Here is a 27,967-nt window from a genome sequence, read left to right on the forward strand (position 1 = left end):
AGATGATACCAAGAGATGGAGAGATATACCACGTTCTTGGATTGGAAGAATCATATTGTGAAAATGGCTACACTACCCAAAGCAATCTACAGATTCAATGCAATCCCTATCAAATTACCAATGGCATTTTTTACAGAACTAGAACAAATCATCTTAAAATTTGTATGGAGACAGAAAAGACCCCGAATAGCCAAAGCAGTCTTGAGGGAAAAAAACGGAGCTGGAGGAATCAGACTTCCCGACTTCACACTATACTACAAAGCTACAGTAATCAAGACAATATGGTACTGGCACAAAAACAGAAACATAGATCAATGGAACAAGATAGAAAGCCCAGAGATAAACCCACGCACTATGGTCAACTAATCTATGACAAAGGAGGCAAAGATATACAATGGAGAAAAGACAGTCTCTTCAATAAGTGGCACTGGGAAAACTGGACAGCTACATGTAAAAGAATGAAATTAGAACACTCCCTAACACCATACACAAAAACCAACTCAAAATGGATTCCAGACCTAAATGTAAGACCGGACACTATAAAACTCTTAGAGGAAAACATAGGAAGAACACTCTTGGACATAAATCACAGCAAGATCTTTTTTGATCCACCTCCTAGAGTAATGGAAATAAAAACAAAAATAAACAAATGGGACCTAATGAAACTTCAAAGCTTTTGCACAGCAAAGGAAACCATAAACAAGACGAAAAGACAACCCTCAGAATGGAAGAAAATATGCGCAAACAAATCAACGGACAAAGGATTAATCTCCAAAATATATAAACAGCTCATGCAGCTCAATATTAAAGAAACAAACAACCCAATCCAAAAATGGGCAGAAGACCTAAATAGACATTTCTCCAAAGAAGACATACAGATGGCCAAGAAGCACATGAAAAGCTGCTCAATATCACTGATTATTAGAGAAATGCAAATCAAACTACAATGAGGTATCACCTCACACCAGTTAGAATGGGCATCATCAGAAAATGTACAAACAACAAATGCTGGAACGGGTGTGGAGAAAAGGGAACCCCCTTGCACTGTTGGTGGGAATTTAAATTGATACAGCTACTATGGAGAACAGTATGGAGGTTCCTTAAAAAACTAAAAATAGGATTACCATATGATCCAGCAATCCCACTACTGGGCATATACCCAGAGAAAACCATAATTCAAAAAGACACATGCACCCCAATGTTCATTGCCGCACTATTTACAATAGCCAGGTCATGGAAGCAACCTAAATGCCCATCGACAGACAAATGGATAAAGAAGACGTGGTACATAATACAATGGAATATTACTCAGCCATAAAAAAGAACGAAATTGAGTCATTTGTTGAGATGTGGATGGATCTAGAGACTGTCATATAGAGTGAAGTAAGTCAGAAAGAGAAAAACAAATATCGTATATTAACGCATGTATGTGGAACCTAGAAAAATGGTACAGATGAACCGGTTTGCAGGGCAGAAGTTGAGACAGAGATGTAGAGAACAAACGTATGGACACCAAGGGGGGAAAACCGCGGTGGGATGGGGATGGTGGTGTGCTGAATAGGGCGATTGGGATTGACATGTATACACTGATGTGTATAAAACTGATGACTAATAAGAACCGGCAGTATAAAAAAACAAACAAACAAACAAGTCCACCTGCCTGTGTTTAAGTTCTAGTGCTGCTACTTACTGAGTATAAGCAACTGAGAAAAGTTACTTTACCTAATGCCGTCATCTTCTAATCAGCATCATCTGATAATAATAACACCTATTTCATAAGATTGTTGTAAGGATTAAATGGGTTAATGTATGTAAAGTACTTAGAATAGTACCTGACACATATTAAGTACTAAACACATGTTCAAGTACTATTATTATTATGTGAAAATAATCAACAAAAAATTAAATATCAGTAGATAATTTATATCCCTCTTTTCTGACATAACAAGAAACAGATCCAGAAATAAATAAATAAAGACAGTAGGAAATCAAGATCACTTTAAACATTGTACAGGACAGGAGATCAAAATGCACAGGTGTACAAATGGTTCATTTAACAAAAACCTGATATTCTGAAAAAAAATTAACACTGAAAATATTAATTTTTCAGAATGATTAAACTCAGTAAAACATCTGTAAACAAGAATAAATTTATTTAATTTCTTTTAAAGATTTAATGATATACAAAATGTATATAGTATAATATCTTTAATACATTTTTTCTTTCTCCCCCCCATCAATATTAAACACTATTTGAACAGCTTATCTCTTTTTCCCTTGTCTGTATCTATGAGATACACTACTGAATACAAATAAGATTTACACTGCTCCCTCCCAAATAAAAATTAAAATTAGTACCTAGGGGGAAAAAAAAAAAAAAAGTCAAAGCACAGAACTTCAGACAGATGCAAAGCTTTTCTTGTTGCTGAGTATTCAACAACATCTGGGGCAGTTAAATTACATTTTATTGGCATGAAGTTGCATTGCAATCTCCCAACATCACATAATGATAATCCAATTCAATTTCTTAAGTACCACAAACAATATTCATGTTCAGATGTTCCTACACAATTTTAAATATATGCAAAAATTCATGTTTACATTCTGATTTGATATACTGGTCAATAAAATCTTTTGAGAAGTATGTAACTTCCAAGTTGTAACTATAGTAGATATAGATAAGAAAAAAGCACTTTAACTTTTCTCACAAGGTAACTTCTCTTGAACAGTGAGTTAAGTTTCTCCTTTGATACATTTAGGTTATACCAGTCTACCATGGCTTTCTTCTACTTAACAATGTTTAAAAAAAAAAAAGCACTAATACTTTTGCACAATTTGGGCTCTATTTAACGAAAAATCTGGCTCTATCTTTTAAACAGGAGCCTAACCTGATTCATAAAGTCCCTCTTAGAAAATGGTTTTCGGCTTGGGCTTTCTATATCCCTGTAGATCTAGAATTATAACAAGCCATCTCCTTTCCCATGAGATGGGAAACAACAAGCATCTAGCTGGGCACTAGTGACATCATCACTGAACACACTAAAACACACTGAGGAAGACACCTGACTGCCATTTAACCAAAAGACTGGGTGATTTCTTCATTTCGCTAGCTGAATGGCAGTAAACCAGCTGCCAATAAAATCTGCACGGACACCTAACTTTGGTTAATGGTATTGCACCACATGAAGAGAGGGTATTACCCTCATCAGAACAAAGTCAAATGAAATCCTCTGTTAAAAAGAGCCCTTTAAAAAGTTATAAATACTAATTTTTCTTTACCTTTAAAATTTAACAGCTGCCAGCTGTATTGTATAGGGAGTTCCTGACTAACTTAATCAGGTCAAAAGAATATTGACCTTTTAAATGTGCCAGTTCAGCATATTCAATTAGCACACGCTTTTCTTTATTACCAAACAATTCCCTCCTAAATGAAAAGTGACAGTAACATTTTTGTGAGGTGTAGGCAAAACCAATGATTCAGTAATATTATAACATCAGACGAATAGAATTAGTTGATTCTGATTCTTTGGTGGAATTTCCAGGCTGAAGAGTCAAATCAGAAGGCTCATCCTGAGGAAATATAATTTTGTCAGGTGTATAGTCATTCCTCTTCAGATCTATATTCATGACCCCCAACAAAAAAAAGAAAAAAAGAGTCAGTATTGCTTAGAAACAGAAAATTAAGAACATTTTCTAAATTAATTTCCCTCTAAACATGCCAGATCTATTTTCTACAAGGCTGTTATAAATTCAAAAGTCACAAAATTTATACACATAAAAATGAAATCATTCAACAAATAATTATTACACTCCGACCATGAGTCAGTAACTCATGTAAGTGTAGAAACGCAGCAGTGAACAAGGCAGGTAAGGTCCCTGTTCTCATGGAGCTTATATTCTTGTAGGTGAAGAAAAACAAATAGAAAAATGACAATTTTAAGTAGTAGCAAGTGCTTTGAAGAAAATAGTGTGATGAGGGTCAGGTGGGAGACGGTATAAGGTGATTCTTTTAGATAGGGCTGGGCAGAAAAGCCACAGGAGGTAACATATAAGACCTGAATATTAAGAAATGACCGATCAAAGTCCCAGGAAGAGTACTCTATGCAGAGAAAGTTAACTGCGGACTGCAAAAAGGAAATGCACTTGGTGTGTTCCAAGAATGGCAAGAAGCAGCATGGCTTACATGTAGTGAATGAGGGAAAGACTAGGAGAAAATGAGGTCAAACAATCGTTAACGGTCAGCAGTTGTCAAACTACAGCCTGTGCGCCAAATCTGGCCTGCTACTTGTTTTTGTAAATAGTTTTATTGGAATGCAACCATAGAAATTTGTTTACAGATTGTCCCTGGCTGTTTTTGTACTACAATGGGAGAGTTGGATAGCTGTGACACAGGCCATATGGCCCACAAAGCCTAAAATGTATACTTCCTTTGTTTGCCTTTTACAGAAAAGTTTGCTGACCTCTGATTCATGGTTTGCAAGCTAAGTACAGAATACGGTGAAAATCCAGTGGAAGGTATTAAGAAGTCTTAAGGGAGGAATGTAATCAAATTTGTTTAAAATGACCATTCCAATTGTCACATGAAGTCTTGTTAGAGGACAACTGGTAAGAATCCAGGAAACAAAATGGTGGCAATGACGATGAAGAGAAATTGATAAATTCTAGGGAGATTTCAGAATTTGAGCAGACAGAATTTGACAGATTGGTTATGAAAAGTAAGAGAACAAAGGAACTGGCTAGCTTTTAGGTTTTCAGCCTGAGCAACTGGGTAACCATTAATGAGACAGGGAAGCAGAGTTTCGTGGGTAGGGGTGGAAAATGAAAGTCAAGAGCTCTGGAGCGAAAGTGTTACTTAAAAGTAATTCAAGGGCTTCCCCGGTGGCACAGTGGTTGAGAATCTGCCTGCCAATGCAGGGGACACGGGTTCGAGCCTTGGTCTGGGAAGATCCCACATGCCGCGGAGCAACTAGGCCCGTGAGCCACAACTACTGAGCCTGCGCGTCTGGAGCCTGTGCCCCGCAACAAGAGAGGCCGTGATAGTGAAAGGCCCGCGCACCGCGATGAAGAGTGGCCCCCGCTTGCTGCAACTAGAGAAAGCCCTCGCACGAAATGAAGACCCAACACAGCCAAAAATAAATTTAAAAAAAAAAAAAAGTAATTCAAGTAGCAATGTAGGAAACTCAATATAGAAACAAGAGCTCAGGAAAGAAGTTAGTCTTCAGTTAAATTTGATACTATCAGTATATAGACTGCCTTTATAGCTATGGGATAGGATGAACTCAGGGAGTAATAGACATATATGACAATGGTTGCAGAATTGGAAAACAATACAGTAGTATCAAATTTATACTTTATAAACAAACCACAGTCGTGCATATACCCTTATACTTTTATCTCCATGTGAAACAGAACCAACACGCAGAATATGAACTGTTAATTTTAATTTCAGTAATAGTCTATATTCAATGGTCCAAATACATATTTGCTACAGTATGAACAATTTTTGATAAACTTTAAATTCAAGACTTTGCCAGTAAGGCCTTAGGGAATGCAAATTAATTTGTAGCTGAAGTGTACACAAAGAACAATGGATAGAAACACAATTATAATTCAATTCACAATTATAATGCTGTTAACTAATGGTGTAACCATGGGCAAATCATGTAAACTCTTATTTTATGTTCTGTAAAACGATGGACTTGGACTGGGTTGCTTTTAAGGTCCCTTCCAAGTTGTAAAATCCTTTAAATGACAATTTAAAAAACAGATATGCTATTAAATATTGCATTGTATCAAAACCAAATAAAAATTATATCTGGGCTGCCTGTTAAATTCATCATTGTGTGTTCTACTGCTGGCTTAAATGGACTAAGCATATTCCATCCTCTCTCTTTCTCACTGATTACAAGTAAAAACATGATACATAAAGCAACTATCTCAGATTTCTGAAAAGTAACAGCAGACATATAGGAGAAGGAAATCAGAACTTGGAGAACGATTTATATGGTGGTGAGCTTCCTGTTTTTTTCCCATCTCTTATTTCTGGGCTTAGACTTGAAGATAGCTCAATCACAGAAACATACAGTGAGCGTGGACACAAAAAGCTCCAAGACCTTCTGGCCACAGGATAAGGAAGGAGGACCCTGTGGGATGGAAAATGTTGAGGGGAATTCCCTCTTTTTAATTATTCTTTTTGCTCTTCTGCCCTTTACCTAAGCCCTGGTCATGAAGAGGCATTCCTACAGTGGTGGCAGTTGGGCAAGAACCTACGACTCCAGGAGAAAACCCTTCTCTCTGACCAGAAGAACTGAGAATAGGTACCTCTATGATCCCAAAAGTATTATTTTCAGCACCAGAAACAGACCTAATTGCAGAATGTGTGTGACAGCGCAGGGATGCCAAAATCCTGGCTTTCTAGGCAGTGTACCAAAAAAAAAAAAAAAAAAAAAAAAAAAAAGGAAAGAAGAGGCTCCTGGGAGTCACAAAGTATGGAAGAAATCATGGAGAGGAGGAAAAAGGAGAGAGAGACACCCTATATTTATGTATGAAATCCCAGACTCATGCTTGAGTGGCACATATGTGGAAAGATGGCATAGCATAGGCTTTGAGAACTAAACTATGGTGCAGACCTTCACTCATGTCCCAGACTTGCCCTTGTTTGACACACATGTGAGAGAGACCTGATTAATAATGCAAAGGCTTTAAAAACTAAACTGACATTAGAGGCACAGCCACACAGAAGATAGACTGGGACTTGTGAACTGAATTTAACTGAGTTGATTGCCTACTAACACCAAAAATCTCAAGGATTCAAAATTCAAAAATTCAAAATTCTCTATAGAGGATTTTTAATAAGACCTCAAATCTCATAACATAATATTCAAAATATCCAGGACACATTCTAAGATTACTAGAGATACAAAAAACAGGAATATTTCAAAGATTCTCAAAGAAAAAGACAACCAAGAGAAGCCAATCCCAAGGTTACCCAGATGGTAGAATAATTAAAGACTTTAAACTAGCTACTAGAACCATACTCCATGACGTAGGACAAACAGACTTGAAATGAAAGGAAAAATAAGTTTTCAGCAGAGAAATAATCAGTATAAAAAGACCAACAGGAAATTATAGTACTGAAAAATATAACTGAAATAAAAAATTCAGTGCATGAGCTTAATAGCAGAATGAAGAAATAAAGAATGAGTCAGTGAATGTGTGTGTAGATCAACAGAAATTATCCAACCTGAACAAAAGAAAAAAATTAATTTTTAAGGAAGTAATCAGAGCCACAGGTTCCTGGGTGACAATATCAAAAGGTCTAACATTCTTTTTATGAGAGTCCAGAAAGAGAAGAGATTGATGCAGACAAATATTTGATGAAATAATAGCTAAAAACTCCCCAAATTTGATAAAAGTCATAAATTGGCAAATTCAAGAAGCTTAGTAAAGCTGAAACAGGATAAACTCAGAGAAAGCTACAACTAGACATACTGTTAACTGCAGTTAACATAACCACAGAATCAAACCGTTCAAAACCAAAAATAAAGAATAAATCTTGAAAGAAGATAGATTATAATGATACATCATGGAAAGAACAATTCAAATGACTGTGGAGTTTTCATCATAAATAACAGAGGCTAGAAGACAGCAGAACATTTTTTAAGTGCTGAAAGAAAGAAATTTCAACCTAAAATTCTAGATCCAGTGAAAATACCCTTCAGGAATGAAAGTGAAATACATTCTTAGGTAAGGGGAACTAAGAGCAACCACTAAAAAACCTAAACATAAAGATAAAATAGAATACTAAAACAGAGCCGGGGGTGTGGGGTGTGGGGTGTGGGATGTGGGTGGAGAAAACAACTAAAAAACCAAACCAGAGACATCAATCTGAAAACAATAAAACAGCAGATCAAAATCTAACCATATCAATAATTACATTAAATGTAAAGGGTCTAAATCAGCTATTGTAAGATGGAAATGGTTAGATTTTTAAAAACAAATTAAACCTAGGAACTAACTATATGCTGTCTACAAGAAAACCACTTTAAATAGAATTAATATATACAGGTAAAAAGAACGGGAAAAGATACCTGATGAAACCACTAATCATAAGCTATGTTAATATCAGACAAAGCAGACTTTAGAACAAGGAGAATTACCATGGCATTAATTTAATAAAAATTAAATCACCAAGAAGTCATAACAACTGTAAATCTGTATGCATCTAAGAGCAAAGCTTCAAAAATACATGCAGGAAAAATTGATAGAACTGAAAGCAAAGCAGATAAATCAACAATTATACTCTTTAAGAGACCTTTTTTCTAAGTAATAAACAGAATAAATAGACAGAAAATCAGCAAGGATATTAAAAACCAGAACAACACTATCAAAAAACTTTCCTTCATTGGGACTTCCCTGGTGGCACAGTGGTTAAGAATCCTCCTGACAATGCAAGGGACATGGGTTTGAGCCCTGGTCTGAGAAGATCCCACAGGCCGCAGAGCAACTAAGCCCGTTGTGCCACCACTGCTGAACCTACACTCTAGAGCCTGTGAGCTACAACTACTGAGCCTGCATGCTGCAACTACTGAAGCCCGCGCACCTAGAGCCCCTGCTCCACAACAAGAGAGGCCACCACAATGAGAAGCCTGTGCACCGCAACGAAGAGTAGCCCCTGCTCGCCACAACTAGAGAAAGCCCATGCATAGCAATGAAGACCCAATGAAGCCAAAAATAAATTTTAAAAAAAAACAACAAAACACTTTCCTTCATTAACATTTATAGAATACTCCATCCAACAAGAGAATATTCTCTGCAAGTGTATGTGCAACATTCACTAGGGACAGTATCTTTTTAAGGTTAAAAAAATTTTTGATATTGAAATCATATAAAGTATGTTCTCTTATCAGAATGGAATTAAGCAAGAAATCAGTAACAGAAAGATACCAGGAAAATTTACAAATATTTGAGAACTAAAAAAGACACCTGTAGGGGCTTCCTGGTGGTGCAGTGGTTAAGAATCCGCCTGCCGATGCAGGGGACATGGGTTCGAGCCCTGGTCCGGGAAGATCCCACATGCCACGGAGCAACTAAGTCCGTGCACCACAACTACTGAGCCTGCTCTCTAGAGTCCGCGAGCCACAACTACTGAGCCCACGCGCCTAGAGCCCGTGCTCCGTGACAAGAGAAACCACCGTGATGAGAAGCCCGTGCACCACAGTGAAGAGTAGCCCCCACTCGGCACAACTAGAGAAAGCCTGCGTGCAGCATCGAAGACCCAATGCAGCCAAAAATAAACAAACAAACAAAAAAGACACCTGTAATTAATCCATAGGTCAAAGAAGAAATCTCAAGGGAAATAAGAAATATTTAAAAAATAAAAACAAAACTAAAACATACCAAAAAAAATTTTTTTTAAATACCAAAATTTGTGGGATGCAGCTAACACAATGCTTAGACGATTTACAGCACTAAATTTACAGCACTAAAATGTTTTGTTAGAAAAAAAGTCTCAAATGAATATTTTAAATTTTTACCCTAACAAACTACAGAAAAAACAAACTAAAACCAAAGCAAGCAGAAACATGGAAATAATAGAGAGTAAGTCAATGAAACTGACAACAGAAAGTAGAGTAAAACAATGAAAACAAAAAGTGGTTCTTTGAAAGTATCAATAAAACTGATACACCTCAGCCACACTGACCAAAAAATAAAAAGCACAAATTACCCTAATGAAAGAGAGGATTCACCACAGACATTTAAAAAAATAAGATAGTAGTATCATTGACTCTATGCCCATAAGTTTGACAATTTAAATAAAATGCAGACAAATATTGTATGATCTCACTCATACATGGAACCTAAAAAAACAAACAAACTCACAGAAACAGATGACTTGTGGTTACCAGAGATAGAGGGGTGAGGGGAGGGAGAACTGGAGGAAGGTGGTCAAAAGGTACAAACTTCCAGTTATAAGATAAATAAGTACTACGGATGTAATGTACAACATGGTGACTACAGCTAACACTGTTGTATGATATGTAGGAAAGCTGTTAAGAGAGTAAATACTAAGAGTTATCGTGAGGAAAAACATTTTTTTTCTTTCTTTTTATTCTATCTATACAAGAAGATGGATGTTAGCTTAATGTAGTGTGGTAATCATTTCACAATATATGTAAATCAAACCATCATGCTATCCACTCTAAACTTATAGATATGTATATCAATTATTTCTCAATGAAACTGGAAAAAAAATAAACAAATAAAATGGACCAATTCCCTGAAAGACACAAACTACTAAAACTCACTCAAGAAACTGACATCTATTTTAAAAAATTAAACTTAATTAAAAAGCATCTGACAAAGAAAACTTCAGACTGAGATGGTTTTGCTAGACAATTCTATCAAACATTTGAAGTGGGGATAATATCAATTCTATACAATCTATTCCCCAAAACAAAAGAGGTGTAAACACTTACAACTTATTTTTAAGGTCAGTATTATCCTGACACCAAACAAGACAAAGAGAGTACAAGGGAAAAAACCCCATAGATGAATATTCTTCATGAACATAGATATAAAAATCATCAACAAATTAGAAAATTGAACCCAGCAACACATAAAAAAGATAATATACCATGACAGGGACTTCCCTGGTGGTGCAGTGGTGAAGACTCTGCACTCCCTATGCAGGGGACCTGGGTTCAATCCCTGGTCAGGGAACTAGATCCCACATGCATGCTGCAACTAAGAGTTCACATGCCGAAACTGAGGAGCCTGTGAGCTGCAACTAAGAAGCCTGCCTGGCACAACAAAGACCCAGCACAACCAAAATATATATATATATATATAAAATATATACCACGACAAAGTGGAGTTTGTCCTTGGAATACAAGACTGGCTCAACATTTAAAAAGTCAATCAATGTAATTCTAACCAATTGAAGAAAAACCAAATGATCATATAAATAGATGCAGAAAAGACATCTGACAAATTCAGTGAACATTTAGGATAAGCATCTTCAAGAAATGAGGCATGGAAGATGTCTACTCTCACTACTCCTATTCAACATTGTACTTGAATTCCTTGCCATTACAAAAAGTCAAGAAAAAGAAATAAAAGGCATACAGATTGGAAAGGAAGTAAAGAACTGTCTCTATTGTCTACCCAGAAAATTCCAAGGAATTTACAAACAATAAACAAGAACCAAACAAACAAAAACCTCCTAGAACTAAGTGAGTTTAGCAAGAATACAGAATACAACGTCAATATACGAAAATAAATAATTTCTGTATCTATTAACAATGAACAATTTTTAAAAATTTACAGATAGTAGTATTAACATGCTTACTATGTGCCTGTCACTGTTCTAAGTACTTCACAAATACCAACTCATTTACTCCTCAAACAAACAAAAAACAACAAACCTCTATGACATAGGTATCTCTGAGGCCCTGGAGTCTGGCTCCCAGGTCCAAGCTCTTAACTACTACTATATTATTGGTCATAATGCGAGGGACTTTTAAAAATACAGCTCAAGGGTGAGTGCCAGGCACCTGTAATTTTGAAAAAGTTCCACAGGGGATTCTGACACACACCAAAGGGTGAGAACAACTGGTTTGTGATATAACTTATGATTCAATAATAACTTGTAATTCTTCGAATATAAAGATGAAGTTACTATCATGAGAGACTGTATCTGCAGTTCCTCTTCCTGTTTCACAGAATACTCTTTTCCCAACTCTTTTCCAGGCTAACTTGAAAGTCTATTCATCCTTCAGTTTTAGGCAAATCTGTTAGTTCCCCAGGTAGCATTCCCTGACTTCTAAGTTTGTGTTAAGTGATCTGGTTACCTGTTCTATTTTTTCTGCTTGGCATTTATGATAGTCCTATAATTCTCTGTTAATCTTGTCAGTATCCAAGACCTGGCTAAACTCCACCAAGTGCAGGGACCATGTTTGTCTTGTTCACTATGTATTGTTAATATCTAACACAATTCCTGGCATCCAGCAGACACATAATAAATATGTATTAAGTGAATGGACTTTGTGGTTTTATAAGTAATGAATGAAAGCATAGATCCATTTATAACCAAAAATATGTATTTATGCTTCTGGCCTTATGAAGTTCTGTAGTAATTAACTTTGCTAACAATTTATATATTATACTGGTTAAGAAAATGCTTACCTGGAAGTTTAAGCTTTCTACAGCAAGAATTACAGTGATGTTTTGCTCTGAAGTTTTTTATTGCATCTTCTCCTAGGTTTGCTGGGCCAAAAACCATATCACAGGATCTGTGAAATTGGTAGTTAAAAGAAAAAGTCAGTTAATGCAAATAGAAATGTAGAATTTGAAATTACAAAAATGTCTTAATGAAATTATTAAAACTTATTACCTCTTTTCTTCTGCCTTTATCACAGATGGGTCAGTCAAATTTTCACCCACACCTTTATATGTATATATTAAAAAGACAATTTATATTATGTAACTGATATAAATACGTAAGTATAATAAAAAGTCACAAGAGATTCTATAGCATCATCAACCATTACACGATGTTAAATTATTCAAAAGAGGATAGTTTTTCTCTCTTGATATTTCATAACTTGACTTATGACTTCAACATTGCACTAGGAACAAACACAGTTCCTACGACATGAACAACAGTTAAATGTCAGAATAGGTAGGTAGGCATGTAAGCTCCTGGTGACACCAGTTTCTGATGCAACAAGGCCAAGCTGGAAGTAAATATCTCCTCATTTACAATCTGCCCTTGTTTCACCTTAGTTAGCAAAGAACAATTAGGTACATGAAGGCATGATCTACAGGTCATTTTAAAAGTCTTGGAGTTTTTAAAATCACAGGCTAACATATAAATACATTTTCTTGCAAAAGATTCAGATTACATAAAGAGTAAGATTGTGAACATCTTCCTTCACCTCCAGCCCTCTCCAGAGGTGTTAAAAGTGTGGTTAAATCTTTTCAGTCTCATCTATTCATTCATATAAAGAACAACTACTGATATTTGAATAATCATAAAATATTTAACCCATTAGAATGAAACCTAATAAAATGGGTAGAATTTCACAACAGGAAAAGCTAGAATTAAAACATGAGTCTAATTTCTACTCAGATTGGCAAAGATTAAGTAAATATTCAGTAATGAAGAGATGGTGAAGAAATGGGCACAGTGATGGGTGCTCACAGTGCTGAGTATGAATTCATATAACCTTCTGGAAAAGTAACCTGGCCGTCGCTATTGAAATTGTACTCATCTCTAAAACTAAAAATAGGGTGACTGTCTCATAACAGAGGATGCAAATCATGCTATGCCTCCATACTACAGCTGTTAAAAGGAATGACTCAGATTTATCAATAATGATCCAGAAGATGGCCATCATGTATTATTAGGTAGAAAAAAAAAAAACACAAGTGAAATACACACACACACACATACATATATATATAGCATGATCCCAGCTGGAGGAAAATCACAACACAAAATGATTAAAAATAAGTTTAAAAATTTGTAATTTGTCTTCACAAAGGTAGAGGAACAGTAAAGATGGGAACATTTTGTTCTTTATATATTTCTATATTGTTTAACTTGTTTGTAGTAACTGTCTAAAATATTTCTATGAAAAAAACGGCTCCATGAACACATTAATTTTGTAGAGAACATCACTATTACTCTGCTTATTAAAAATAACTGCCATCTTTTAATTAACAGTTTGGCCTCACTTCCTAGGCATATTTGAAGATGGATTGGCCCATCTAATAATATACATCAGAGATTTCACTATATATATCACTTAATCATTTACGTAAAATGATGAATTTACTGAAAAAAGGATAGGATAGCTATTTTTACACAGATTTTCTTTCTTGAGTTGGTATTGAAAATCAATACCAACTGTTTGTTTTTCAACAAACTGTTTATATTTGGGAGTATCTATATAATGAAAGAAGTCATCAAGTGATAAATATTCTAAACAACTGTTTTTATGTGATTTGAAATCTGGTCTATGTTGACATTTGAAATTAAAGCTGCTCTTTAGGGGAAAAAAAAATGGAACCTATAATGTGAAAGTATCATCCAGGCAGAGGTGGCAATTTGCTCAATTTCATTTTTCTTTGACCCTGCTGTGAAGCTGCATAAACATTACTCTAACCAAATCACTGCTCTCTCATAGCCATAATTTCTTTTTTTTCCCCTTTTACATGTATGAAGGAATCTGTCTACAAAGATGGCTATGCTCAGTTTTTCCCTCCTTGTATACATGTTGCTCTACCTACCAAGTGCTTGAATCTATTCCCTACCTCTTGAATCTGAGCTGTCCTTATAACTTACTTTGACCAGTAAAATGTGGCAGAAGGGATCTGGGCCCATTCTGGTCCCAACCTAAGAGTTTCTGCTTTCTCTCTGGAGGAAGCCAGCTGTCATGTAAGAAGTCTAATTACCTGAAACTACCATGCTACAAAAAGTCCAAGCTACCCAGCCATGTGGAAAAATCACTTGGTGGAGAACTGAGGAATTCAGCTGTCTTGAACAGAGACCTAAAACATTTGGCTCCAGTCAAGCTGTCCAAACTAGTCTCCAGCCATTCAAACCCTCCAAGGGGACAGTAGAGATGAGCCATCCCCAAATTCCTAAACCAAAGAAGTGTAAGCAAGCAAAATGGTTGTTTTAATCCACTATTAAGTAGTTTAGTTCACAGTAATAGATAACATAAACACCAGGAACAATACAGATAGTTGTTATTGTTTTAAAGAAATGGTCTTTATACTTTTAAAGAAATTAAGGCAACAGATCTATGAGTAGAATAGGGGATTTCACATGTTTTTGCTTATTAAAACATCTGTATTACCTAAATAACAATTAAGATAGCATCCCACTCTTCAGGGCCCTAATAGCTATATACTATGGCTGTTATTGACTTGCTTTTTTAACAGCTTCTGCTGACCTAAGATTTTACCTATCCATAAATTAGATTTCTGTATATTGCTCATATCACATGAATAGATGAGAACCTAATGCATAATTCCCTTTTAGGAATATTTTAATAAATTTACCTTGTAAATCAAGTACCAGTAACTCCCCTCTTGTATATTCGTAAGTCCAATGGCTAAAGGCTAGCATGATCTCTTCCAGTGTATTTGTTGGAATAATCTCATCACCATTATTGTTGTTGTATTTTCTAAATTCTCCAGTCATACATTCTTCCACAGCAAACCACTGTCCTGCTGAATGGCAATACAGCAGGAAAACTTCAAGGAACCTTATGAAAAACAGTTATAGATATTACTAGTAGTTTTCTTTTTCTTTTTTTATGATAAACCGAATGACAATTTTTATTGATTTAATCTTAACCAATACACAATCTATGCCATATATAATTTTAGCTCTGCAACCACCTACACTTATTCACATTTTTTAACTCAAGTTCAGTGCCCTCAGAAAGGTTCCTGCTCATAGTCATTTTATCCTATACTAATAGTTTTCTTAATAAAATTCTAATCCATCTTTAAAATGGCTAAATAATGAAATATTCAGCATCAATAATGAAGATCAAAAGAGAATGCTGTCCACATAACACTAAAAGATCTCAAAAATTTTAAAAGATTTACCTTGGAGAATATGGTATGGATTTGGGTTTCATTTGGTTGAAGGCAAATGTGAGCTTTTGTGCTGCTCTCTGTTGCTGAATTTCCTACAGAACAGAAAAAAGAAACCCTCGTTCAACACTGAAATTAAGACTATTTGATTTATCATACTTTAGAAGTGAAAACATGAAGCTCAAATAATGCTTCACTGTATGCATTCACTAGCACTTACTCTAAGACAAAGATGCAGAACTGTATCTTCTTTATAAATACTTGACCATGTATTAACCACCTCAGGAAGAAAAGATTTGATAATATAAAGATGTCCTGATTTGAGGATATCATGTTCTGACCAAGTACACTGTACTTTGACAGCTCTTCGTAAACCTCCTCCCATCTCCTCTTTACTTAAAAACTCTATTTTGGCACAGAGGCCTAGCTGTGACCACGAAGACATGCTGTTATTCAATATGTTGGGAGAACTCTCTTCCAAGCGATACACTGTGACAGGCTCACCTGCAACATGAATAGACATATTTTAAGGTCAAAGTATGACTCTGAAAATCACAAGGTAGAAATTGGCAGGTATCTTTGGTTAAGATTAAGTGAGGAATAGAAAACGAGATGGACCAAGTTGTAGTTTTATAAAAGAAGTTTAAGGGCAAGAAATACTCAGAAACTAAGGATCTAATATCTCTAAATTCACCTGTATTTGGTAATGATAAGCATTTTTGAAATCGTGAACATTTTCGACAAAAACTTTTAGAAAGCAATTAGACTTCTAAACACTTCTAAGCTAAACTTTTTAACAGGAGGTTAGATCTGTTCCACAAACCCTGTGATATCAATTTATCAACGCTTTCATTGCTAAACTACGGATCAAGAGCTTTTCTGAATTAAAATACACCACTGCTTCCAATATGCCAGAAATAGAGAAATCAATACTTCTGATGCTTCCTTCAGTTTAAACATACCTGAATCTTATAGTAATCAGTCTGATTAAAATTTATATAAAATTAACAATTCTTAATGTGATCCTTCCTCTTTCTGTCACCACCCGTGTTCTATATTACAGTTAAAACCACATGTTAATTAAGGGTTTATTTTCCCTCTTATTTCTTTACTTTTTGGATTTACCTCTTGGAGGCACAGGTGTAAATGGAATGCTCTGGGATAATCTCATCAAGTTATTTCTTTCCACAGCTGCATAAAAATGAGAGAGAAATAATGAAATCCCCAAAAGCTCAAAGAACTACTAAATTTTGTTTTTAATATTTACTATTACTAACCTGAGTAATAGTAATTTGTATCCATAACTGGCTTAAATGGAGAAGCAAGACCTAAAATGGTAAATAAACAAATGAGACCCTTTTAAAAGTACTAATGCAGCATAAATTTTTGTTCAAGCAGTCTCATTTAATCATCCCAAGTTTCCTTCATGTAAGCTCTGTTCACAAAAACAGAAAAAAACAAGTAATAAATTATGTCCATCATGTGCTTTATTACCCTATTTCATTATGCCAGATTAGTGGTAACTGTGTAGTCTGACACCTGGAAGGGAAAAAGCACATGATGGTTCACACTCTCCTGTTATAAACTGCATTCTTCCCTTATTCCCTACTCAAAAAGAAAAGTATCAGACCTTTGGGGTGTGGGGCTGTAGCCCTGTAACCATTTTAATGGGTTGACCATGAGAAGATATAAAATAACAAAAAAGCCCCTTTTCCATCTCTAAGTATATCTGAGGACTTTACTTTTTTTTAATTTTATTTTTTTATTGAAGTATAGTTGATTTACAATGTTGTGTTAGTTTCTGTGAGGACTTCACTTTTTTTTTTTTTTTTTTTTTTTTGGCCACGCCGTGCGGCTTGCAGGATCTCTCAGTTCCCCAAACAGGGATTGAACCTGGGGCCACAGCAGTGAAAGCCCAGAGTCCTAACCACTAGGCCACCAGGGAACTCCCGAGGACTTCACTTTTTAACTGTAGTGAGAAAGATGGATAATAAATTGAACCTGCTATGTGTTAAGTTTCTAGAATAGAAATGAAAAAGAACCTATCGTCTTGCAGAAGAAGAAAGCTAGTTAACAGTTATATCATTGTGTGAGCGGTATAAAATATAGTGTGTGTGTGTGTGTGTATGTGTGTGCGTGTGTGTGTTTTCACACATGCACACAATACAGGACTGTGGAGGAGGGGTACCAAATGTCTCCTGGTTGAAGAAAGGTTGAAGGATATCTCAGAGGAAGAGGGCTTTGTGAGTGCAAGGTCAAGGGAGTCAAGAATACCTCCTGCTCAGGTTTCACCTAGCTGACTGAAAGAGTACCATTCACTAACACAGGGAATATAAGGGAAGAAGCAGCCTGGGTAGCAAGCATGAAGGGGAGTGGGGAGACTTTTGTAAAACGATCATCATTCAAACGGTGAGTTCTTGTATTTGTGAAACACTTATAATGAAGAGAAACAAGCTGAGGGGAGAACTTTCTACTACCTTGGCTTTTTCAAATATGAAGTCTAAAATTTCTTACTTAGGACAATGTAGTATTTGCTAAAGTAGATCATATACAATCCTCAGTTTTTCACATTAAATCTACCACACAGACTCACCATTTAACGTTCCTTCTTCAGATGGCCTAAAGAAACAACAAAAAATATAAGTTATAATTTTAGTAACTTAAAATTAGTTTTGGCTACCACAAAATTTTTTATTTTATGAAGTTACTGTTATTTAATATAACATTATTAAAGGAATTCTGAGATTCAGATTCACTTTTGTTGGAATATTTGCCACTTCCCTTAAGCTTGTACCAAATTCATACACGGATATGTATAAATCCATATGCATATACTTTATCAACAACTTTTACCTCCAATTTATGCCTACATAAATATTATTAGTAGTTTGATGCCAAACTGAAGGTTCAGTCCTAATACAGTAAAATATTCCATGACTCCTCTATTTGTGGAGATTCATTCCAGTACTTTAATAATGCCTTGAAATGACTTTGCAGGATTCTAAAAATACTTCAACAGAATTGATGGGCAAAGAATAGCGAGAACAGCAATTATATATCATTTTGCAAAATTCAACTGCTAATGTTGAAAAAGTTTTTTTCCAATGTTGAATATATTTATTTATAACAACATATACTGGTACCAAGTGTAGGTTCTATTAATCCCAAAGATTCCAGTGCAAATTAGAGACAAGTGTAGTGGAAAGGAAAGGGGAATGGGAATCAAGAAAAATAGATTAGAAGCTTAGCTCTCCCATTATACAGTTATGTGGCCTTGCTCAGGACTAAAAGGACTAGATCCAGAAAGGACCACTTGAGTAGGAGACCTTGCTAATCTCTTTCTAGCTCTTACATTCTATCTGATCCTGATATTTCCTGTTGGCTTTCACCTTAGTAACATAAATATTTCCTATAGGAAATACTTTGACCCTAGCATCAGCCCTTTGTCTACTGCTGATAAACCACTCTTAGCACCCAAAGAGTACTGACCAACTCCACCTTTCTGGGTACTTCCATGGGTCAGCATTCTGTAACTCAATGTTCTCTTGTTAGCTGAATTAACATCAACTTTAAGTACTGATTCTGCATTTACATCCTACAGTTCTACTTATAAAAGACATTATTCTCTGAAGAGGTCTGATTATAAACAGGTCTTCCAAGTGCCATTCAGGGCCAGGATACCTCCACAATTTGAACAACTGCATACCCACATATAGCACCTGGTTTATTTTCTTCTCTATATATTCACATCTATTTCTGATACAGAGAAGGAAATAGGGAAAACACTGTATAATATATAATAATTACCCTCAAATTGGCTTCCCTTCTCAAGCAGTTCACATTGGAGAGTAACTTTACCATGCTTCTAGTATCAACTGGGTGTCAAAACAAGATTACTCTTTTTTAATGTCCTTTGGAATCCTAAAATACTAATTTCCAGGCTGGAAAACAGAGAGATTATCTTTGATTCTTCTTTATCTTTATGTTTAATCTGTACTGAAAATTTTCACTTTCTGGGGATGACTACTTGTAAGATTGCCTTTTGTTTCTACTTTTGGTTCTGGATTACCACATCAGCTTTCTCGTGGATCTTCCTGTATGCAGGCTTTCTAATGTACACTGTGTATTACTGCTCTAATTATCAAAGTCCTTTCCAAAAGCAGAAGAAAGGCTTGTTGATTAGAACGACGGGCAGAGAAGTTATTAACTAAAGTGTCAAACTAAGTTGTTGAACAAGTTTATTCAAAAGCAAGTTGGAAACAGGACTAAATAATAAAATCATAATTGTATCATTATAATGAAAATTTTAGTTGAGTTGTGGTTATAATATGACTAGTATAACTGTATAAAATCATAAATTTAAATATATACATTAACTTATAATAAGTGATTCCCCAATCTCTTCTATGTAAAGACAGGAGATCACAAAATAAATAATCAGCAATAATTTCAAGAAGTGTTAAAAAGATGATGCAAAGAGCAGGAAAAAAACAACATTCAATAACTATGATACTTTTCACACTAACGATGAGAAAAGGCTTACTTACATTTCTCTATTTGATGGTCTATCTTGTAGCCAATCCTTTAGTCAGAAACAAACACAAACAAAAAGTTAAAGAAAAAAGTCTCTAGATAAAGCATAACTGTTTATCTCTGTTTTGTATCCTACATGTTTCATGAATGAAGGGTTGAAAAGTTAATATGAATTTGTTTTATACAACTGAAATAATAAAATAAAAAACTGGTATAAAAGCTACCATAAGGCCATTCCACAAGGTAGAATAAAGAATTTCATGAGTGTTATTTCCTACAACGTAATTGTAATTGTCTGTTGACAATTTTATTTTCTTAAAATACATATATGTTTCTATGACTCTAAAAAAAATGTATGTGCCTGTTGCCAAAACACATCAAAGTATAAAGAGAAAAATTAAAATCATGCAAACTGTGACAAAGAAATCACTAATAACAGGCATATTTCATTGAAGCCCTTTTGTGTGTGTATGTGGTGGGCTTTACTCTGCAGTTTTATATTTCTAGGTGTGGATTTATTTTTACCTCCCCACTTTGGGACTTATGCTTCCTGAATTTGAATCTTCATATATTTCATCAATTTGGAAAATTCTAAGTCATTTATAATCTCTTCAAATTGTCTACTCTCTCAAGGCCAATTTAGAGGTATTTTTCCATCTCTTTATGTTTAACCCATTTTCCACCTTATTATAATTCTATGTTACATTGTGGTCCAATTTAGCAAAATTCTCCATTCAGCTGTGCCCAATCTGTTATTTTAACCCCCATCAAGATTTTTTTTTTAATTAATTAATTTTATTTTTGGCTGCGTCGTGTCTTCGTTGCTGCGCGCGGGCTTTTATCTAGTTGTGGCGAGCAGGGGCTACTCTTCGTTGTGGTGCGCGGGCTTCTCATTGCAGTGGCTTCTCTTGTTGAGGAGCACGGGCTCTAGGCACGCAGGCTCAGTAGTTGTGGCTCGTGTGCTCTAGAGCGCAGGCTCAGCAGTTGTGGCACACGGGCTTAGCTGCTCCGCGGCATGTGGGATCTTCCTGGACCAGGGCTCGAACCCATGTCCCCTGCGCTGGTAGGCAAATTCTTAACCACTGCGCCATCAGGGAAGCCCCCAACTGAGATTTTTAATTTTTTCCCAAATTTTCCAGTATTTTTGAGTAGTATCTTTGCTCTTTTAGAAATATTTATAATACTTTTTAATGGCTTTAATCAGACTTATTTTATAATCTGTAACCAATAATTCTACTATCTCAAGTTATCAGAGATCTAATACTGTTTGTATAAGCTGGCTCCCACAAGTTTTGTAATTTGGCATTGTGATGTCATCTTCAATGGAACCTTATTTGTAGCAAAACTGTGCAGCTTAGGTTCAGGATGAGTCCTTCCAGAAAGGAGGATTTGTTACTGTGAAACTCTGCGCTCACTAAACCCCCTTCCCATTGAAATAATTTTTTTAATAAGATGATTTTTAATAATACAATCTATCTCCTTAATATGGTTTTTTTCTTTTCTTCAGGCTTCTACAATGTTTTAATAAGGATGGGCATCTGGGGGACTTCCTTGGTGGTCCAGAGGTTAAGAATGCGCCTTCCAATGCAGGGGATGCAGATTTGATCCCTGGTCGGGGAACTAAGATCCCACATGCCACAGGGCAACTAAGCCCGAGTGCTGCAACTACTGAGCCCACACGCTGCAATGAAAGATCCCGCACGCTGCAATGAAGATTCCACGTGCCGCAACTAAGACCCAACGCAGCCAAATAAATACATAAATATTAAAAAAAAAAAAAAGAAGAAGAAGAAAAAAAGAATGGGCATCTGGGACAACCGGCAGGCGAGTGAGCAGGGCAAATTGGGATCACTGGGTGGCCGGGACTCCTTGCTGGACCTGATCCTCCTGGTGAGCATTTCTCCGCTCAGGGTCACAGACTGCAGACTGGGCAACACTTTTCTCAAATGTTCCTGGGCAAGGTACGACTGCCAGGGAGGGGATGGATTCCTCACTCCCCATGCTGGGCCGGTTCTGGGCACCGGAATTCACTTCCAAGGTTCACTGCTGGCTGGCCTCAGCTGGTGCGAGCACGTCGAAAAATTTTTCCCATCATCTTCAGTAAACATCACAACCTTTGTGCATGCATGAAGAAAGTTTCCTCTCCCCCAACCCCCTTGCTGTGGCCACAACAAAGGAACATGCATACATAAATGAGATGAATAAAAATACAGTAATATTTAAAAAAAAAAAAGAATGGGCATCTGAAGGACTTAGAAGATCCTCTTGTTTCCTTTCTGCATAAGATGATGGAAATGAGTGAAACAATAGCAGCAGCAGGTCAAAGGCTTCTAACAGGATAAGATAAAAAAAAAAACAAAAACTGGTGTACAAATACACTGACTGGAATATCCAAGGGGTTTCCCTTTCAGTTTATCACAGAGATGAATCCACATCCCATTTGCACACTGAACCACTTATAGTGCCCAGTTCTATGCACAACCTGGGATTTCTCCCCTGCCTGCTCTGGCAGCTTCCTGGAATCTTCTCCATCACCTTTGCTTGCCCCACCTGGGGCTGATAACACCTGGTTGAATGACCTCTTTGTCTTCTGAAGAACCTCCAGGCTCTCATGGTTGCCTTGCTTGCCAGGGTGGGAGCAAGCAAGAGGGTGTGAGTACATGTGTAGCGTTCAGTCCAGGGGGATGGGGCCAAGTTAATACGTTCTTGATGATCCAGGATCATAATTATGAGCACTAATTTCTATACTTGACTAGAAAGGAGCAATGGTTTTTGCTTTCTCCCAAGCTATTTGTCTTGGTTGCCAAAGTCTGCTTTTAAAGAATGCTTGTAAAATCAAATATTACCCCAGTTGGCTGGGAATAATTTCATATCATTAGCTTCAATTCAAACAGAGATTCCTACCTTTCTTTCTTCTGCATACATTTTTCTTTAATAATTCCTGACTATTCACTACAGGAAGAAACTCTTTTCCATAACTGCTACTATGCACTGAGGTCAGTTTTCTAACGTTAAAAAATTTTTGAAAGCTAGATGTAATCTCAGATAAAATATCACCATCTTTCAGCTCTTCTCTAACAAATAAGTATTTTTAAATATGCATATGTTTAATTGAAATGTACAAACCGGTAGTAAAGCTGCTTTGGAATCTACTTCATGAGTATCTTCTATAGATGGCCTTCTACTGTTACTTTCCACTAAAAGAAAATTTTAAAAATAAAAAAGTTATACAACTAAAAAAATTTTTTTTAATACCAACTAACCAAACAAAGTGTTTCGAGGCATAATATAACTTTCCTAAGATAACTTATCCTCTCCCCAACACTGCTGAACGTAAGAGTTATATGAGTCCCACGGGTCTCTTGACAGGATATCAAAATTATTCAATTTATTTTTGTGAAAAGGCAATATGAAATAAAAGAATATGGAAGAAAAAAGCCTTGCTCTTCCTCTGTTCCCAAATTTCTTGTGTATCCTTCCAAAGATATTTTGTGTTTCTACATATACCCCTGAATCTTCTTTTTTTAACATAAATGCTAGTATAATATATATATCTTCAGGTTTTTTTGTTGCTGGTTTTTTAACTTTAAGCTTGGAGATCTTTCAATATCAGTACACAGAGGATTTCTCTATTCTACTTCGATATTATGCTGAACTTCATACAATGGATATACAATAATTTATTTAACCAAACTCCTTGATGGACATTTGGCCTGATTGCAATCTCTTGCTGTAACAATGTTGCAATTAATAATCTTATATAAACATCATTTTACAGTAATGGAAAAAAAAACCAGTTCATCTTTCCCCCCATTTAAGATGCCACTTTTGTCACATTTTGCTTGTTTATGCTAAACAAACTTTAGAATTAAGCCTATTTTCCAAAAAAAGTGAGGATGTTAAATTTTCAATTAATTTAGAATTTACAGCCTCATGATACAATAAAGGAAAACCTCAGAATGAACAGTGAAGAGAAACCTTAGAACAAAAGAATGAACGGTGAAAGGAAATCTTAGAACATTCCAAGTATAGAGGGCAAAAAGAGCAGATTGAGATATATTAGGAGACTCTGGGCACAACTTTTTCAAGATGATGAAACTGAATATTTTGAAGAAATTTATTCAAAGAGCAGAGAATCCAGTGTTGATCTAACCAAAATCATGACGTAACTACACTGGTGGGAAAGGGTAAAGACATCTGTGCACGCATGTGGGCTAGGGAACAGAGAGGGGTGGGGACGGTGGTGGGGAAGAGCTCAATCCTTGTCTTCTTTAGTGGGAGGTCAACAGATACTGCCTAAAACTGAAATATGAGGATATAAAATTACAGGCATCCTAATTTTAGAAATAACATCCACGTTATCCAAAAATAGTGAGTTTTATTTCTTCCCTCCTAACCCTTCTACCATTTATTTTTCTTCCTTTTTTTCCTTTGGCTAAAATGTTAAATAGAATCCTTGTCTTGTTCTCCTTCTAGGGTGTTCAATATTTCACTATGAAGTATGGTATCTGTGGTAAGTTTTTGTTAGATACCCTTTATTCATATTAAGGACACTCCATTCTATACTTACTTTGCTAGGAGTTTTAATCATGAATGGATGTTGAATTTCATCAAATTCAGCCTTTTCTGCAGCTATTAAGATAATCATATGATTTTTTTCTTTAATTTGTTACTATCATGCCTTATATTTTTGAATGTTAAACTAATTTGCACTCCTGGAATAAACCCAACTTGAAGAGAATAAAAGGAGAAATGATGGTGAGGGGAATAAGGAAGTACTGCTTTTCTTAAGGAACCTTATAAAGATTCCATGTACATAACTGAAAAGTTAGATAACAATAAATTTATATGCATGTAACTATGACCCCAAAAAAGCATGATATGGAAACATCTCCAGATCATTAAACTTTTTAAATGAAAAATTAAAGGTGCAGGACAACATGTATGGTATGCTACCTTTTGTGTAAAAGATGAAGAGGTAAAAAAGACTATTGTCATATATGACTACATAAGCATGAAACTCTAGAGAAAAAACAAAAATAACAGTGGTTACACATGGGGTTGGAGTGAGACTGAGACTGATCTTCAAAGTGCTTGTGTGTGTGTGTGTGTGTGTGTGTGTGTGTATTTTAATTTTGAACCAAATAAATGTATTAGTTATTTTTAAAGGTTAAAGCTGAAAAATAAGTTGACTAAATGACTATACAGATTAAAATACAACCGATTCATTTGTAAAAGTTAAAGTCAGCAGATTTGTAAAAAGCGAGTCTTTGCCTTTCATCTTTTAAGTCTAAACAATTTGTTGAAAAATATTAGAATGTTCAGATTATGTATTATTCAAGGTTAAGAACAACAATGATGGACCAGAATCTGCATTTTCTGACTTCTGAAACATTCACTGCTCAAGTGTGTGACATACATAAAATACATTTAAAGTTTAATGATGTCCATAAAATACCTGTAAAGCTTAAATGGGTATGTTTGTTAGCATAATTCATGAAGTCAAAACACTCACCTCGTTCTGAATGAAGAGGAATAGAAGTTCTGTGACACTCAGTAAATCCAGCATGAGAACTCACGTGTTTCAGAGTGTTTTCAGAAGGAATATCATTCTGCATATTGTACATATAGACAATTTTAAAACAATTGAACTAAATTTCAAATCATTGCTCTAAGTAGTATAAGAGCCTCTGGATCTCTTTAGTTCAATATGCTTTAGTCTACCTGGACTCCAAAGGGTATATTACAAATTACAGTTATTTTCTTCAATGTCAATTTCAAAAACTGCCATCAAAACACCCTACTTGCTTATTATTCATAAATCCATCTGAATGAATCCTTTTTCATAGCAATACAAGTTCATTTAAAAAATTGGAGGAAAATAGGAAACTATAGGGAAAATAATAAAACATTTATCAATTCACCTTAAAAAGAAAAAAACTACTATTTTACACTAAAATTGAAACAGCAATACTTTCTTCTTTGGAGAGTAAAGAAGTGGAGGGGAAATTTATTTTGGGGAGTTTTGGTAGCTTTCTTATTGCTTTGTATAAGCTATTTGTATAACAAAGACCTATCTGATCATTATTTGTCAAATTTCAATTTTTTTCAGATTTGTTTTATCTATGCTTTATATTTTTAGGTACTCATCTCTTTACATCCTTCCCTTAATATTTGTTTAAAAAGCCCTGCTGGCTTTACTGACTTAATATTTCTATTTTCTTAAGTTTTTTTATACTTTGAATTTTTATATTTAAATCCAGAATTCATCTGAGCTTATGAAGTGATATGAAACAGACGTTTCCAAATTTCTACCCAGTTGTCCAATTTGTGTGTTTACTGACAAAGCATTCCTTTTCTCATCAATTTCTAATCCAACCCTTATTAAATTTGTATTTGTAGAAGGGTTATTTTGGAGTCACCAAAATGTTTCACTAAATATTCATGTTTCAATTGTACCACCTTTATAGATATTTAGTATCTAACAACTAATTCTCCCCCATTTTCTTCTTTTTACCTATTTGTTTTCCCAGATGAACAACTAATTCTCCCCCATTTTCTTCTTTTTACCTATTTGTTTTCCCAGATGAACTAATGAAATTCATTAAAGTAATGTGGAAGATCTGATACCTTCACCCTGTTTCTTCTTTTCAGCTATACACAGGTCATACTACCATGTAACTTTAAAATATTTCCAAACCTCTACCACCCCTCAGAAACAATGAGTTTTAAAATGTTACTACCACAATAAGCTATTACTTTCATTAAATAAATTTAACTTAGACATCTCAAGAAAATTAAGTTTCTCTACCTTTGATGTTTCACATTCTTCACATTACAGCTGATTTATTGATATATAGCCAAGCAAAAAGTGCTAACCTTTTTCCTATTGTCACAAGGCAACTCTGATTTCCTTTCTGATTTTAGTTGTTCCTTTTGGAACCAGTTCTAGCTATTTCTTGATTGTTTTACTTAAGTACTTTCCTTGATATATACTCTTTGATGCAATGACACATCAATTTCATAGAACCATCTTTGATAGAAATTCTAGTGTGGGACTGATGAGTGGGCTTCGAGGTATTTGTAAAACTCTATATTTTAAAAGAAAAAAATTTGTATATGTGCACGTGCCTGGGAAGGTGGTCTGTAGTTTTCATTACATTTTCAAAGGGATGTATAACCCACAAATGTTCAAGAACTCAAAACCTCTAACCGTCACGAGCTAGAGCTCATTATTCTATCATTATAGTTCTTTTCCTCTAAGTGAAGTACTCACAGTTGTTAAATTTAAAACATAGCCACCATTTTTCTTCCCACTCACAGAAACTTGTTATTTCTTCTTGTTTTTACCAGGAAGTTATTTGCTCACTTAAAAATTTTCAGCATACTCCTGTTTTAAGTTCATTTAATAGGTTCATTGTTAAAAGGTGCAATCTGTGGGGAAACCCTAACATCTACCATTTACCATTAGGAAATGTCCATTTATTATAAATGATTTCCCACCATATATCAAGTGCTTCACAACAGCAAAATGCCATCAGGGTGTCGTGACAAATTCCTTCAACTGCTGTTGTGACACCTTGTTAAAGATACCTTAAAAGTTCAATGAAATATAAATTAGATAATTAACAGCCTAAGTCAGGGTAACTATAACTAAGGATTGAGAAAAGTAGAGACACTAAAAAAGTATTTAGGAAGCAAAACCAAGTAGACTTGGCCATTGACTGGAAGGGAGAAGTAAGAGTGCAAGTTTGTCCTGGTAAACTAGGATGCTGATGCTATTAACAGAGGTAGGAAATACAGGAGGAAAAGAAATATG

The 27,967-nt window shown here is 35.3% G+C and overlaps 1 protein-coding gene across 1 annotated transcript in view; it reads right to left on the reverse strand.

Annotated features, from left to right (window-relative positions):
- Positions 1-2,134: 2,134 nt before the first annotated feature.
- The window catches only part of TRPM7 (transient receptor potential cation channel subfamily M member 7), a 111,984-nt gene continuing 86,151 nt past the window's right edge, over positions 2,135-27,967 (reverse strand). Inside the window, exons 28-39 of the mRNA XM_068551508.1 lie at positions 25,664-25,760; positions 23,275-23,345; positions 20,163-20,197; positions 18,209-18,234; positions 16,893-16,943; positions 16,741-16,806; positions 15,836-16,119; positions 15,628-15,710; positions 15,073-15,278; positions 12,395-12,446; positions 12,187-12,293; positions 2,135-3,617 (exon numbers count right to left, since the gene is read on the reverse strand). Coding sequence (XP_068407609.1) covers positions 3,487-3,617; positions 12,187-12,293; positions 12,395-12,446; positions 15,073-15,278; positions 15,628-15,710; positions 15,836-16,119; positions 16,741-16,806; positions 16,893-16,943; positions 18,209-18,234; positions 20,163-20,197; positions 23,275-23,345; positions 25,664-25,760 — 1,209 coding nt within the window. The 3' untranslated portion in view covers positions 2,135-3,486. The remainder of the gene's footprint in view (positions 3,618-12,186; positions 12,294-12,394; positions 12,447-15,072; positions 15,279-15,627; positions 15,711-15,835; positions 16,120-16,740; positions 16,807-16,892; positions 16,944-18,208; positions 18,235-20,162; positions 20,198-23,274; positions 23,346-25,663; positions 25,761-27,967) is intronic.

This window comes from Eschrichtius robustus, chromosome 1, assembly GCF_028021215.1.
Source record: "Eschrichtius robustus isolate mEscRob2 chromosome 1, mEscRob2.pri, whole genome shotgun sequence".
In the NCBI taxonomy this organism is placed as follows: Eukaryota; Metazoa; Chordata; class Mammalia; order Artiodactyla; family Eschrichtiidae; genus Eschrichtius; species Eschrichtius robustus.